The sequence below is a fragment of the Benincasa hispida genome, chromosome 8, assembly GCF_027475165.1.
Source record: "Benincasa hispida cultivar pf3 chromosome 8, pf3_genome.v1.1, whole genome shotgun sequence".
NCBI lineage: Eukaryota > Viridiplantae > Streptophyta > Magnoliopsida > Cucurbitales > Cucurbitaceae > Benincasa > Benincasa hispida.
Genome location: NC_143485.1, coordinates 8,802,132 through 8,816,172, shown reverse-complemented (window position 1 = coordinate 8,816,172; position 14,041 = coordinate 8,802,132). Strand labels below are relative to the sequence as shown.

General features: G+C 32.9%; 1 protein-coding gene across 4 annotated transcripts; it reads left to right on the top strand.

The window, feature by feature from the left end:
* Window positions 1-222: 222 nt before the first annotated feature.
* Window positions 223-9,410, top strand: LOC120082937 (uncharacterized). 4 transcript variants are annotated; one of them, XM_039038372.2, is made up of 10 exons: window positions 223-587; window positions 1,073-1,189; window positions 1,872-2,064; window positions 2,951-3,000; window positions 7,126-7,189; window positions 7,282-7,422; window positions 7,505-8,001; window positions 8,160-8,444; window positions 8,580-8,636; window positions 8,904-9,410. In XM_039038372.2, the coding sequence occupies exons 2-10, from the start codon at window positions 1,115-1,117 to the stop codon at window positions 9,090-9,092; spliced, it is 1,551 nt and encodes a 516-aa protein (XP_038894300.1). In that variant the 5' UTR covers window positions 223-587; window positions 1,073-1,114; the 3' UTR covers window positions 9,093-9,410. The 4 variants fall into 4 exon arrangements, with proteins under 4 accessions (XP_038894300.1, XP_038894299.1, XP_090172714.1 ...); XM_039038371.2 differs by having other exon boundaries at window positions 288-587; window positions 8,901-9,410; XM_090316588.1 differs by having other exon boundaries at window positions 302-587; window positions 1,970-2,064.
* Window positions 9,411-14,041: the final 4,631 nt, after the last annotated feature.

Genomic DNA, 14,041 nt, shown 5'->3' with positions numbered 1-14,041 from the left:
TAAATTGCTAAAAAATTTAAAAGTAAAGGGAGAGACAGAGAAAATCCAAAGTGAAAAAAAAAATATAAAAATTTCAGTGATGAGAGAGAGAGAATGGCCAGAGAAGAATAATAATTAAAAAAAAAAAAAAGTTTAAAATAGATTGAGAATCCGCGCCGCGCGTGGGAAATAAGGCGCGTGAGAATTCTGAAGTTTCACGCATTACGAGTCAAAATGACTCGTGAAGGACCGTAACGTTAAGGCGGCAAAATGACGATGATTTGTCGCTTACATCTCTTCCGGACTCCACTCTTCTCATTTCAATCTAATTTTTTTCAAGCCCATTTCAAATCCGCCACCTAAAAGTTCACCGCTCTCTTCACTTCCTTTGCTCCTCACTTGTTTTTCCCTCCTCTTCTTCTTCACCTTTCATCACCCTTTCCCTTTCCCCTAGTTTTTCTTTCCACTTTCCCTTCTGGGTCTTTTCTATTTTCTCTCCCAGACATTGCAATGTGATGGATTTCTGCCACTGTTCTATGAAACTTTGAGCTTTTTTTTGCTCTGGATGTGGATTTCTGGCTTTGGGGTGTTTCAGAAATTGACCTTTGGTACGTCCCTTTTGAGGTTTGCTCGATTTTTTTTCTTTTTTCCTTTCTGGGGTCTGTAAGTTTGTGGTTTTTTTTGCTTCTTTGTGCTTGTTTTCTGTGCTTTTTGTATTTTTTTGGTTGTTGGGTGCTTATCTTCATTACTGAACTCTTGATGAATTTGTTGTGGTTACTTATTTGGTGTTCTGGGTCACTGCTGGTTTGAGCTTTTTGGTTGCATGGAATTTCTTGATTGGTTTTGTGTCTTGCTCTTACTGTTGGTGTGCCTGAGCGTCACCTGGGATTGGTTTTGATGAAGATCGGAGTGAATTTTTTTCTTTTTTTGGGTTTTTAATTTAGTTGCATATGCTCATTTCTGTGGTGTTTTGTAAAAATTGGTTGTTTTATTAGATAGGGAATTGCATTTTTCTCTCCTTTCTCCTTTTTTGATGGCCTGGCTTTCAATTACATTGCAAGTTTGAAACATGGATTTTGTTCTTTATCTACAGACATACCATTGGCTTGAAGGAAAGGATTGTCTTCATTACACGATGAATGCGGCGTCCAAGGAAACTATGATGACTTCCAATCAGGCTACAAAAATGTTTACTTATGAGTTTCCTGATGTATGCATGATTTACAATCCAGTAGAAAGTTATTTAATTCATAATTGTATTGATATCTCTTAACTTGCAAAAAATGCTATGCAACTTGGTGGAGTTTGATGTTATGTTGGGTCCTTACCTTTTCAGTTTTCTATTTACTTGATTATGTCTTCTAGTGGGGTCATTATTGAAGGAGGCAATACGTTCACAGTGATGTTCTGATTTGGAACTATTATGGAAAGTATATTTCCCCTTGTTCTCCTTCCCCTTGACAGATACTGCCAAGTTACACCAATGTAGTTTAAGTTAATTTTTTGAATCATCACTTGGATTTGGCGTGTTCTTTTCCCTCTCTGCTTGTCATTAAGCTGGAGAAAGAGAGATGCATCATGCATGATAAAATTATGGAGAAAAGATTATTCAGAAGCAATTTGTATTAACTGACAAAGTGATCCTGATTAGCTATCCTGTTTCAGTTGAACACTATTGTTTTTGGTTTGGCGTTCTCTCTCTATCTATTTACATAGCCATCTGATCATTTTTGGTTCGACAGTATTATTTATTTAATGGTAACTGAAGGGGATTTCTCGATGTTGGCATAAATTTGTTTTTGAATATCTTGTCTTTTTGTAATTTTCCCCCCCGGGAATTTGATGCTTCTGACTCCTGTTATTCTGTTGACAACCTCTTTTTTTCCCTCTAGGTTGACTCGGATTTATCTATTTTCCCTGTTCCAGAAGATGATGTCTTAGGGGTGGAACATTTCTTGGAACCTGACTTTAACAAATGCTTTTCTGGCAGTGTTCTAGATTTCAACACGTTCCACTCTCATAAGTGCTTAGGCATTGAACATTTTTCTTTTGCTGTTGATTTTGATCAGATAAAGATTGATAGTGGTAATTATCTCATTGATTTCTTAGTACTTATCTTCTTATTGTAATTGGAGCTGTTTGTTGATTTGTGGAGTGAATTACTGTGTCCAGTCTATCCATTTGACTGTTAATGGTCTTCAAATATTATATTGCTCATTAATTTTCATTTCAACTAACACATGGGGTTGATTGGTGTTGATGCTTCTGTTGATTCTTATGTTGTTTTACCGGAAGTGGTGCAGAATTGATTTCATTGCACAAATATTCCTGTTACAAGATTCAACCTTTTTTTATTCTTTTCCTTTTATTGAAATAATTTCCTGTTCCCTTTAGGTGGGATTTAAAAGATTTTCGGCAGGGAGAAGCATTGTGTCAGTTAACTGTTTTATTTACTATGTATTATGTGGGTTGATTGTTTCATTTCAATTTCAACGCTGACATTTACTTCCTTCTCTTCTAGGCTTGTCTTTACTTTTGGAAAATCTAATAACCATTGTTGGTCTTTTGTACTTGTCTACAAATCTGGATAGGTATAACTTTTATCATTTGATAGTGATGTCAACGTGCTCTTCGTTGAAACTGGTATAAGTGTGTTTGTTCCGATAGGTACAACTTTTTTACCTATCGTTCACAACCTTTTCCTTTTAGCCTCCTAGGTTGACTGGTTCAAACCCATGGTAGTCAACTACCTAGGAGATTAGGAGATTCAAATCTTATGATTGTCTTTTATTAATGTTGTAAGATCATGTGGACATGCAAAGTCCCTACTTTCTACCATTTTTTTCAGAATAAACCATAAAATACTATACCCTTTTGCTTCTACTTCATGCTTACGTTTGTTTCAATATATATGCACACACATCATGCTGTCTCCTATTTTCTACTAATAAATTTCAATTCTCTGTTGCAGAATCATTGCATTCTAGCCTTACACTAGAAGGAGAGAGAACCAAGCAGGAGGTACTATCTTACTGTCAAGTATTTTAACACAGCTGTTTCTTCACTTCTTTCTTCAATAATGTTTAGAGGCATCACTCTTTTGAATCGACATGTGAAATCCATCTGCATTATCTCTATCTCTTTGACTCTTTGATCTAACTCTTAAGTGTCATTTTGTATTGGAAAATGCACTGCCTCCTTGTTGTCACACATTAACTGTTGTGATTACCTTAAATTTATTCTTTTCTCCGTTAAGTGCAAGTTGTGTATTCTTGATGTTCTTCAATAATTTTCAACTTTTCTGATTTTATGGGATTAGGCGTCCTGCTGTAGTTTGAAATTTTGGGTCATCTTTTATAGGATCAATTTTTCTCTCTTGTACGTACTTTTTACTTAATATAATACAATATGATTTCTGGTAGTAGATAGTCTTCTAGTTTTCTGCATGAACACTAATTGGGTAGTGGGCATGCGTAACTTAGTACTTGTAGATTATACTTAGTTTAGAAATACTACAAAAATAGAGGTTAGAAACACTGTTAGGATATCAGAGGCTATGCTTGTTATTAGTTAAAGAGTTTGTAAGAGCAGTGGTTATATGGGTTTAAAAACAAGAAAGTTCTGGTCCTTGGAATGAGTCGTGGGGAGAACTAAAGCTCATGCATATCTAACCATTTTAATTTTCATTCATAGTATTCAATCCCAGATTTTGTTCCTTTTTTATATTGGCACCAAAGAGAGATGTGGATCCAGAATGAAGTTAGAAATTTATGGTAATGAAATCTTGAATAAATGATCCTGTAGATCATCAAAATCAATAGAAACTTTGGCGTTAATAACCTTTGATAAATACAGTAGAAGAAACACATTAACATTGGAGAAATTGGGATGGATTCAAAGGATTAAGAAGATCCAAGTCACAAGCAGTTGATTGCAAATTTGCACAAGGTTTCTCCATAGATGAGAATGGAAGGGGATTGCACAAAGGTGGAATGAACAGAATACGTGGGCTGAGGGCGAGAATTTCAGATCTATGCAAACAACACATGATATATAAATTATCATCGTGTTAGATGAAAGTCGTATATCACTAGAACCGAAGAAAATTATCAAAGGTAATTCACAAATGTTTAAGCTCGAAGGATTAAGCTTCAAGCATAAACCTTTTTCTTGGGAAGGAAGGGTGCATAGAGGAGAGTGTGCTAGCTGAGCAGGAAGAAAAAGGAGAAAAATCTGAGCTTTTATTTTGGATATTGACCTTGTCTACAGTTTTCTTGTTTACTTCGGGAGAACGTATTGTTCAACCACACATTGAGGGCAAATGACTTTCAAGAATAAGGCCCGAGGAATATTATATGGATAAATATAGGAAATACTATTTGTGATGCTAGAGGCATATTATCGTGACTCATGAGGTAAGGTGTTTGTTACAGAAGCAGTTATACATACAAATGTTGGAAGGGTTTTGAAAGCATGCAAATTTTGGAAGGAGTCTAGGGAGAGAACCAAGTATTTATGATGCTGCTTAGTAACTACTAAATGTGTTTGGTATTTGCATTTGGTTTCATTCATCTTTTATTACTTTCAAATCTTAAGACCAGATTATTTTCAACTTATTATCCTAATTATAACTCACATAATTTGAGCAGCTTCCTTATTCTTTTATAGTAGGCATCTTTCTATCATTGGGGTCAGGGTTGATGATTGTAGTCTAGTGGGTTTTTTTTTTTCTTTTTTTTTTTTTAAAAAAAGAGATTCTTGGAAAAACATAAGTTTCGATAATAGGATGAAGCAGACTTAGGAGGTCTTATTTGAATAAATTCATGTGGTTTTATTGTACTTTTAAGGATCTTTGAGTTTTTTCATTGACTTGTGGGAACGGGTACATGAAATTACTTTGTGTTTAAGAAGCACGTCCGGATACGGGACATAGACATGGATACGATAGGACACGGCAATACGCCAATTTCTTAAATACTAGGACATGGACACGTTGGGGATGCACGATTTTTTTAAATTATTTTTTTAGAATATATGTACATTGAACATAAAATACTAATTGAACTCCACTAAAATATCTAACTGTCAAGTTAATATAAGAGTTTCAACTTTGAAGATAGGAAAAAAAAAAAAAATAGATTGGACCCCTGGTAAACGGCAGTAGCTTAAAAAAAATAAAACAGGTAAAAAGATTTGAAGATGGAAGGGTAAACGGCATACTGATATGATAGTAGCTGAAAAGAATAAAATGGATGAGTGGGTAAAAGGCAGTGGCCAGTGGCTAAAAAAATAAAATGGTTTTTGAGGATGGATGGGTAAACAGTAGTAGGCACTAGCTAAAAAAAACATACTTGATATTTGATAATATCGATGGCAAGCAAAAACCAACAAGCAGTGTTGGCTTGGCATCAACTTCTTCTCTGGTGTGAAGAACTGGGAAGGCATCATTTGTGCTGCTGCTGCTTGTTTTCATGAAGTGCAAGACAAAGTGGGGGATGATTTTTTTATATTTTTAGAAAAGAAAGTTAATGGGCTTAAAATTTGGGCCCAAATTTTAAACTTACTTTAATTTTTTTTCAGCGTGTCTGTGAAGCTGCATGTCCCAGCATGTCCGAAATTCAAAAAAAAAAAAAAAAAAAAAAGACACAAATTGGCATGTCGGACACATGTCCACTGCCTGTCCGGACGAATCCATGTCAACCTCTAATATGAAGTGTCCGTGCTTCATGGCTTTATATCAAACATTTTTCTAATAAGAAACTGATCTAATCTTTAGATAACAATTTTTTCTTGAGCTGATTTCAGTCAAGTTCTTGAAAAAAACTATCAACTTGAGACAAACACTTAAATGTTCTCAAGAACAGCAAAAGACATGTATTAAGTAATATAGAAAACAGTCTGTTGGTTTCCCTTTTTAAACAGTTTGTAATACATTTTAGTCTAAGGCTGTTGTAATACACTTTTCAGAGTCTGTTGGTTTCCCTTTTTAAAAAATACCATATAAAAAGTTGTCTTCTATAAGAGATTAAGGTTGTGAGTTGCAATTGCAGAATTATCTTTTTCTCTCCGGCCATTAGTTTCTCACCAGTTATGGATTGTGTCCTGGTGACGTTTGTGTTCAATACAAGTACTGTACTCAAAATAATGTTTCTACAGTTCATAGTGTTCTATGTAGACATGCTTGAACACATGGCTCAAACCAGAAAAAGACAACTAATAGATATTAAAGTGAGACGCATCCGACTTGCCTTGTATACTTTATTGATAAAAGGTAGATACGAATGATCTGAATGATCTGAAAGAGTACAGGCATTCTTGGATTGGTGTAAGTTCTGCTCAAATAAAAGAATCATAAAAGAAGAAAATGAGGCATACATAAAAGAAGACAATGAGGCATTCTCATCCTATACTTGTAAATATCTCTTTTTGTATGGACTTTCAATTATGGAATCCTTGATTGGGATTATTATTGTTAGTACGTATTTTTTAACGACTAAAATTAGGTATTTATATTTGGTTATTGATATTCTTTAAATAAATTCTCAGTAGGACATTTTATCATTTACAAATGTGTAATAAGCACCAAGTATGCCCATATTTGTGCATAAATATGTGCCAATGTCAATGTGTCTTGCACTATAGATACGATTGAAATTTTAGTGGGAATGGGAACATATGGAATATCATTTTTATCTTGCATGTCATTTGTGAACCATTGTCTTGACGATTCGAACAATTCCATTTGTTGTATCAGGTATTTTGAACACCATAATTAGACTGGTAATCTAGTTGCATGCAATTGAGCAAAAATGTTAATTAGGCTTTGCGTGATCTATGAAAATCAGAAACTATGACATATTATATGAGTATCATTAAAATCCCATTGATTGCACACGACAACCTGTTCTGGATCATTGAAATTGACATGTCCAACAAAGGGATTGCCATTTTGCTTCACTAATTTCCTTTTTGTTTTGACATCATTATGGTCATTCATGTGGCCAGCCAATAGTTGATAATACCATAGATGGAACCTGTCTTTGGTACCTACCTGATAATTTTCTTCTTTTTTCCTTAAGAAGGTTCTGAATAGCTATTATCTTGGAAGGCTTTTTGATGCTATTGAAAATAATTCTATACTTGTAGGATCATGATGAAAAATTGCGAGCTGATGATGTGTGTTCTGGGATTAACAAACATCCGGGAGCTGGTGGGACCTTCTTCCCTAAATTGTTTTGCAACTGACTTGTTTTGGATTTGTCTAGTTTTTTTTATCGGAGGAACTCTCTTTCCATTGTTCAGTGAACTGTCGAACCACAGATGATATCTTCAATTTGGCTCCTGGTTCATCCAATGCTTCTTTCCTAGGCAATGTGGATTTTGGTAGCTACTCACAAGGCTTTTGTACAACAGACATTGGTGTTGATTTGTCTTTTCCTGGAGGTCTGGTGCCAAAACTTGTTTATGACTGGAATTTATCTTTTCTAAGTTGATATTCTGCTTAAAAATAGTTTGATGGTTGCAGGGCATAGTGTGGCTTTCGATCAGAAGGAAGGCAAACTTATGATCTCATCTAGCACCGGGTCATCTGGCTGTTCAGGTAGCACTACTGCATGCTTGGATGATGAGAATATGTCAGACGACAGGCCTATGAAAAGGAAGAGACTATCAAGTTGCGACTCCTCAAAGACAAATTTTGAACACAACGAATCTAAAATCATTCCCTTCAATGAAGGAAATAGAGGAGATACAGTTGTTACAGAAAAGAGATTGCGAAAGCCTCCCAGGAGATACAGTGAAGAGTCAGTTGAACAAAAGTCAAGATCTAATAGCAAGAGAAGCGTTCCTAAAGCTTCCAAGGACAAGTATATCCCTTCTGAGTCTCACAAACAGCAATGGCAGAAGAAAATTAAAGCAGCACCAATAGTTCATAAAGATAAATCATTCAATGGAGGTTGTATTCAGGTTCCGTTTGGTCTTCCAATAGAAGAAGGTCACTCAGCCAAAAAGAGAATATGTTGGGTAAGAATAGTGCCGTTTCATAAATTCGTATTTTATCTATGATGTATTTCTCTTATCAGTGTTTTTAAGGCATGCTAAGTCTTCTACTGGAGGAATATAGAGATAAAATTTGGAGTTCTGAACTCAGCAGCTATTCATAATCTTGGTGATATTATCAGGAGCCGGAGGAGATTAAGGACAATAGAATATTATGCATAAAAGATAAATATGACGTGGAGTCTTTCTCGGCCGAGTCCGAAGATGAGAACACTGAAGACGAGTGTGTCACTAAAAGTAACAGTACTCAAAAAGGCAACAGTCGCCGGAAGCATCATATCTCGTGGACTCTTTCCGAGGTTATGAAGTTGGTAGAAGGTGTTTCAGAATACGGAGTTGGAAGGTGGACAGAAATAAAGAGGCTACAGTTTGCTTCATCTTCACATAGAACATCTGTGGATCTCAAGGTAAAACAAATTGCTGTTTGCCTTTTCAACTAGTTTCTTTTTTAGATTGAGAACTAGAAATTGATCAATTCTAAACTGCTGGGTTTTGCCATCTTTAGTTGGTGGTTTTTTTAACTTCTTTTCCATCATGTTCAGGACAAATGGAGAAATCTGTTGAAGGCAAGTGACACACAGTTGCAAAACAGAAGAAAGGTTGGATTATGTTTTTGTTTTCTTGTTCTACTTAAGTACAATGCTTTATAAACTTCTTCAATCGATTTTACACTTCTAAACACAATTTTCAATAGCATTTTCAAAGTGATTTTGGAAATGATAAAAGTGATATTAACTATTTTAGATCACTCCCAAACATGTCAAAAAATCTACGGTAGTCTTGGATTTTCATGGTTTTGCTTCACTAAAGGCTGTGTTTTGGCTGAATATTTGATTAGTCAACACTAAATTCTATCTGAATAGCAGGTCGTCCTTGGTCGGAAGCAAGCATCGCAGCAAGTACCGGAGTCTGTTCTTTGTCGGGTTCGGGAATTGGCAGCCATTTATCCATATCCTAGGGAAAACAAATCCAAGGAATCATGCTCAGCTCCCTCAACTTCATCCTTCAAATCTACTACCAATAACATGTTTGTATCTTTGCCCACAGTTATGTGAAGTTGAATAGAGCATCAGATTGGTTTTCATTTTCTCCTTTTTTTTTTTTTTTTTCATTTCAATTTTTTTTTTTCCTTTTTAGTTTTTAGGAAGTTAGAAATGTGAAATCTTCTTTACCCACCGACTTATTTGGCAAACAGATGCCAAAACCTCCACTCTGCTTTGCTATTAAACCCAAACACTTTCTTTTTCATGTATTGTTCGATCTCTGTCTCTGCAAATCAAAAAGGAAAAAGAAAGTTGGAGGCTATAGCATAGCTTATGGTTGTTAATGTGATATGGATTAGGTGTGGGAATGCATATTTCTTTTAATTTAAATACCATACTCTCTTTATTCACACTCTAGATTCGTTTCAACTCCAACATTGGTAAATCTCCCTCAGATTCTCCTACCCATACACCTTACTTTCTTTGCTTACGACGTTGGTGCTCTATTTTATTTTTTTTATTTTCGTATTTATACTTGTGCTCGAGAAATAATTATATACATATTGATAAGAGATGTGTGGGTTTTCGAGAAACGAGCCATTGAATTTTGTGGTAGGTTTTAATTTTCGAAAAGTTGAAATTTAAATTTTATTCTAAAAAATGGCATTGGAAAGTTTTTTTTTCCTTTTTTCCTTTTTTTCTTTTTGTTAAACTAAGATAAAAATTGTCATTACAGGTAATATGTAAAAATTGGAAGGTACATGGGTGATGGGATATTTACCATATCAAATCAATCTCATGTACAGTTGTAAATAATATCACACATACCTAACTTTACATATTGGCTATCACACCAATTTTTATAATCTATTTTGATAATTTTTTAAATTTTGAGGATAAAAATGAAACTTGAAATCACACCAATTTTTATAATCTATTTTGATAATTTTTTAAATTTTGAGGATAAAAATGAAACTTTTCAAGAGTTAGGTGCAATTGAAATTTATCCAAAATTTATGGCTATTTTGTATAACTAACAAGGAAAAATTTGTTAATCAATCTAAATGACCGTCAAAATTTTAATGGTGTACACAAGATAGATTCTTGTTGACAAACGAGAAGGTATGTATTTTCCAAAGGAAAATGTACAAATATGAAAGTTTTATTATTAAGGTTAGAATTATGTAGATGTCGATAATCTCGATAGGTAACGAAGTTATTAATTAATCTCTTCATTAATCTCCATAGCTTTCTTGTCTCGTCATTATGTTTGGTTCTTGGAACCACTATATTCTCATAACCCCATCTAATGTTCTAGAGATAATTTGTTTCTATTGTGTTCTTATTATTGTTCTTACTTTGGTCTTGATTTATGACGGTTTAGGTTTGTCCACTTATTATTTATTATTAGTACAACAATGTGGGGTATGAAGATTTAAATATCTAGCCTAAAAAAAAGAGTACATGCTAATTATCATCAGGTTTTGGCCATGTAAGTATACGAAAGGTTTAAGTAATTTTTATTTTTTGTTTTATTTTAGGTTAGAATGCTTTTTTTTTTTTTTTTATGGGGAGGGGGGAGGGGAGAGGGGTGTCGACACATATGGGGCATGATGATTGACATGTACGCCTTTCCTTGAGATTGTATATTTAAATTTTCATATTCTCATTGATTTTTAAAAGTTAAGGCGGTTTAGTAACCATTTGGTTTTTTTTTTTTTTAATTTTTGAAAATTGTACTTTCTTAAGTAGAATGATTGAATTCTTATCCATATTCCAAAAACAAAAAATATATTTTTTTAAAAAAATATATATATATTTTTAGTTTTCAAAACTTGACTTTGATTTTGAAAATATTATAGAAAGTACATTACAAAGTAAATAATCTAGGTGGAATAGGTGTTTATAAGCTTAATTTTTAAAAACTAAAAACAAAAACTGTAACCAAATGAAGCCTAAATGTTTACTTCCTCTAATTGAAGGGTAAAATAGAAAATAGGATAAAAATCATTCTTGGTCCCTAAACTTTCTTGAAAGTAACAATTTAGTCCCTATGAACTTTGGTTTGTAAAGATTGAGTCTCTATACTTTCGATTTTGTAACAATTTAGTCCCTTAATTTTAGTATGTAACAATTTAATCCCCCACGTAAAAAATATTCCATCAAAATTAGAGGTCAATTTTTAATATTTTATGATGGAATTGGAGACTTTAATTTTGCAAAAATATTGAGTCTCTAATTAGCTTAGCGATTTATTTATGCATGAAATTTCATTGAACTCTATCATTATTTTCTACAATAGAGACTAAGTTGTTACAAATCTTAAAGTATAAGGACGAAATTGTTATATAGTAAAATTCAGGGACTAAATTGTTATAAAAAATTTAAAGTATAGGGACTAAATCATTACAAATCAAAGTTCGAGGACCATATCGTTACTTCTATGAATGTTTAGGGACTAAAAATGATTTTTAACATTCATAGGGACTAAAAATGATTTTTAACCGAGATAAGATATAAATAGGAAGGACATAAAGGAAAATAAAATTTATCCTTCATATAATCTAAAATTTGATTTAAAAAAATGCACATCTTATCTTAAATATTAAAAAGAGCCACTTCTTAAAATGGGGAAGTAAAAGTTGAAAAAGAGAAACTTTTTACTTTAGAAACTTGTGGACCGACCCACATGTTCTTCATAAGGCCCTTTAAAATCCACACGTCCTCTTAAATTAGTGGCTACTTTTCAATAAAAGCGCTTCTTGTACTCAAATTGTCTGTTTCAACCATGTATTTCGTTTAGGCCAATTATGTACACATTCATTGTAGATATGTTTGTTTTAATATATAATAATTATGTTTTCTCCATCTTTTAACCATTCGAGTTTTTTTTTAATTGATTTCTATAGAAATTTAATATTTCTATTTATTTGGATAAATATCAATTTACATCTCTAAACTTTCGAGATCGTATCAATCTAAACCCTAAATTAATAATTGTTTCAATTTAAATCCTAAATTTTCATAAGTGTATCAACTTAAACCTTAAAATTTTATAAGTGTATCGATTTAACTCTCCATTATTTTTTATTTGGATACACTTATAAAAGTTTAGGGTTTAAATTAATATACTTATGAAAGTTCATGGTTTAAATTAATACAATCATTAATTTGGGGTTTAAATTGATATTATTTTCAAAATTCAGGGTTTAAATTGATACAACTATCAGTTCAGAGTTTAGACTGATACAATCCCTAAAGTTCAGAGGTATAAATTGACATTTGTTCTCTTTATTTTGCGTCCAACTCAATTATCATAAAGTTTGTACTATTGACGTCAAATTCAAAGGTTTGATTTTCCAAAATAATGATAATAATAATATAATATTTTTGTGATTATATATTTATTTTAAGTCTTCATTTTGATACTTATTGTTGATACCAAAATCTACACGAAGAAAAGATTCTAACTTTTACATGACGACAATGGTAAATCTGTTTGATAGAAGGAAGAACGTGATATGCAAAATAGAAAAATATACATGCTAGTGTTGTGTTTGCTACACATGCTTTGATACTTTAAGTCAAATAGTGGATTAGTGGAGCAAAATCATGGTTTGAGAGTGGAGAACTAATAGGTTTCCTAGGCAATCTTATGAGTCTTGAACTGTATGTAGAGACAGATATGAAAGAACTCGTATGAGGAGATCCTTGAGCGGAAGCGGATCGACCAAATTCCATTAATTATTAAATATAAAGTTTACAGTAAACAGACAATAAGACATGCATTTAAAGTCTAAATAACAACATGCTTTACAAGAAAAGGTTTCAAGAAACATCACCCTTGTAGAACCTTTTCTTCACAATTTTTCCCTCGAACAACCATAAACAACTTGAAGACCTTCCTCAAGATAAGCCTCGAACAAAACTCGGACACTACCATAATAAAATCTTGATATTCTCAGGATGAGAACCTAGGAGTGGTGGGCTCTGACTATTTTGGTTAAGAGGGAAAAAACTTTTAAGGTAGATGAGGAAGAAGATTGAGAACTATATCAAGAATACGAAATACACAAAACGCTTCTGTAATTTTTTTCTCTCAATCGTCCAACTTACTTGCAAAATGGGAAGAAGAAAGACCAATTTTCTTTTATTCCTCTTGCCATAAAAGATAACCACCACCCACTAATGTGGGTGGAGAGAAAAGATGGGAAAGAAAGTTGTAACTCCCTTACTTATTATCAAAATATAATATAAATATAATTAAGATAACTAACTTATCATATTATATATATATGAAATTATATGTTATATCAAATTAATATTTAACCTATAATTTTAATATTGTATCACATACAATATAGACTATAGTTTCTTTTCTCTATTATATGGTCTTTAATATAGATCTTATTTACATTAAATTTAACAACTATGAATCTCATTCATAGAAAATATATTTGAATCTCATTCAAATATTTATTTCATCCCATTAAGCTAAAATGTATCAAATACATTATGACAATTATATCACATATAACTGAAACAACTTAATTATATCATATATAATTAAATCCCTCTATTAATTTGAACAATTCAAATTAATCCAAAAACTAATTCTATACTAAATCCTTTTGAGCTACAAAGGGGACCTTATGGACCTATAGTTTGAAACTCCAACGGTACATAAATAATTAATTAAACTCTTTAATAACATTATTCACCCTCCGTTAACTGTCGAACACTCTGCTAAAGACCGACAACTGCATTCTTCGTATTACAGATATATTTATGTGTCCATTGGATATAACCAATCAATAGTACGATGAACCTTAAAAAATTACTCGTAAGTACAACTAGGCTAAATTACCGTTTTACCCCTGTAGTTACATCTAACTCCTTAAGTACCACTGATCCCTCTAATAAATAATAAATTATAGTTCTTCTATGACTAAACCCCTCTCGGACCAGGAGAGGGTGTGGTGCCACATTGTTCAAGACTCAGAATCAGCCCTTAAGGGAGC

Excerpts from the sequence above, each read along its gene's own strand:
- LOC120082937 (XM_039038371.2), top strand. The coding sequence starts at position 1,115 with ATGAATGCGGCGTCCAAGGAAACTATGATGACTTCCAATCAGGCTACA. Across the intron at positions 7,190-7,281 it reads TAACAAACATCCGGGAGCTG|TGAACTGTCGAACCACAGAT; the intron begins GTGGGACCTTCT and ends TCCATTGTTCAG. Across the intron at positions 8,002-8,159 it reads CCAAAAAGAGAATATGTTGG|GAGCCGGAGGAGATTAAGGA; the intron begins GTAAGAATAGTG and ends TGATATTATCAG.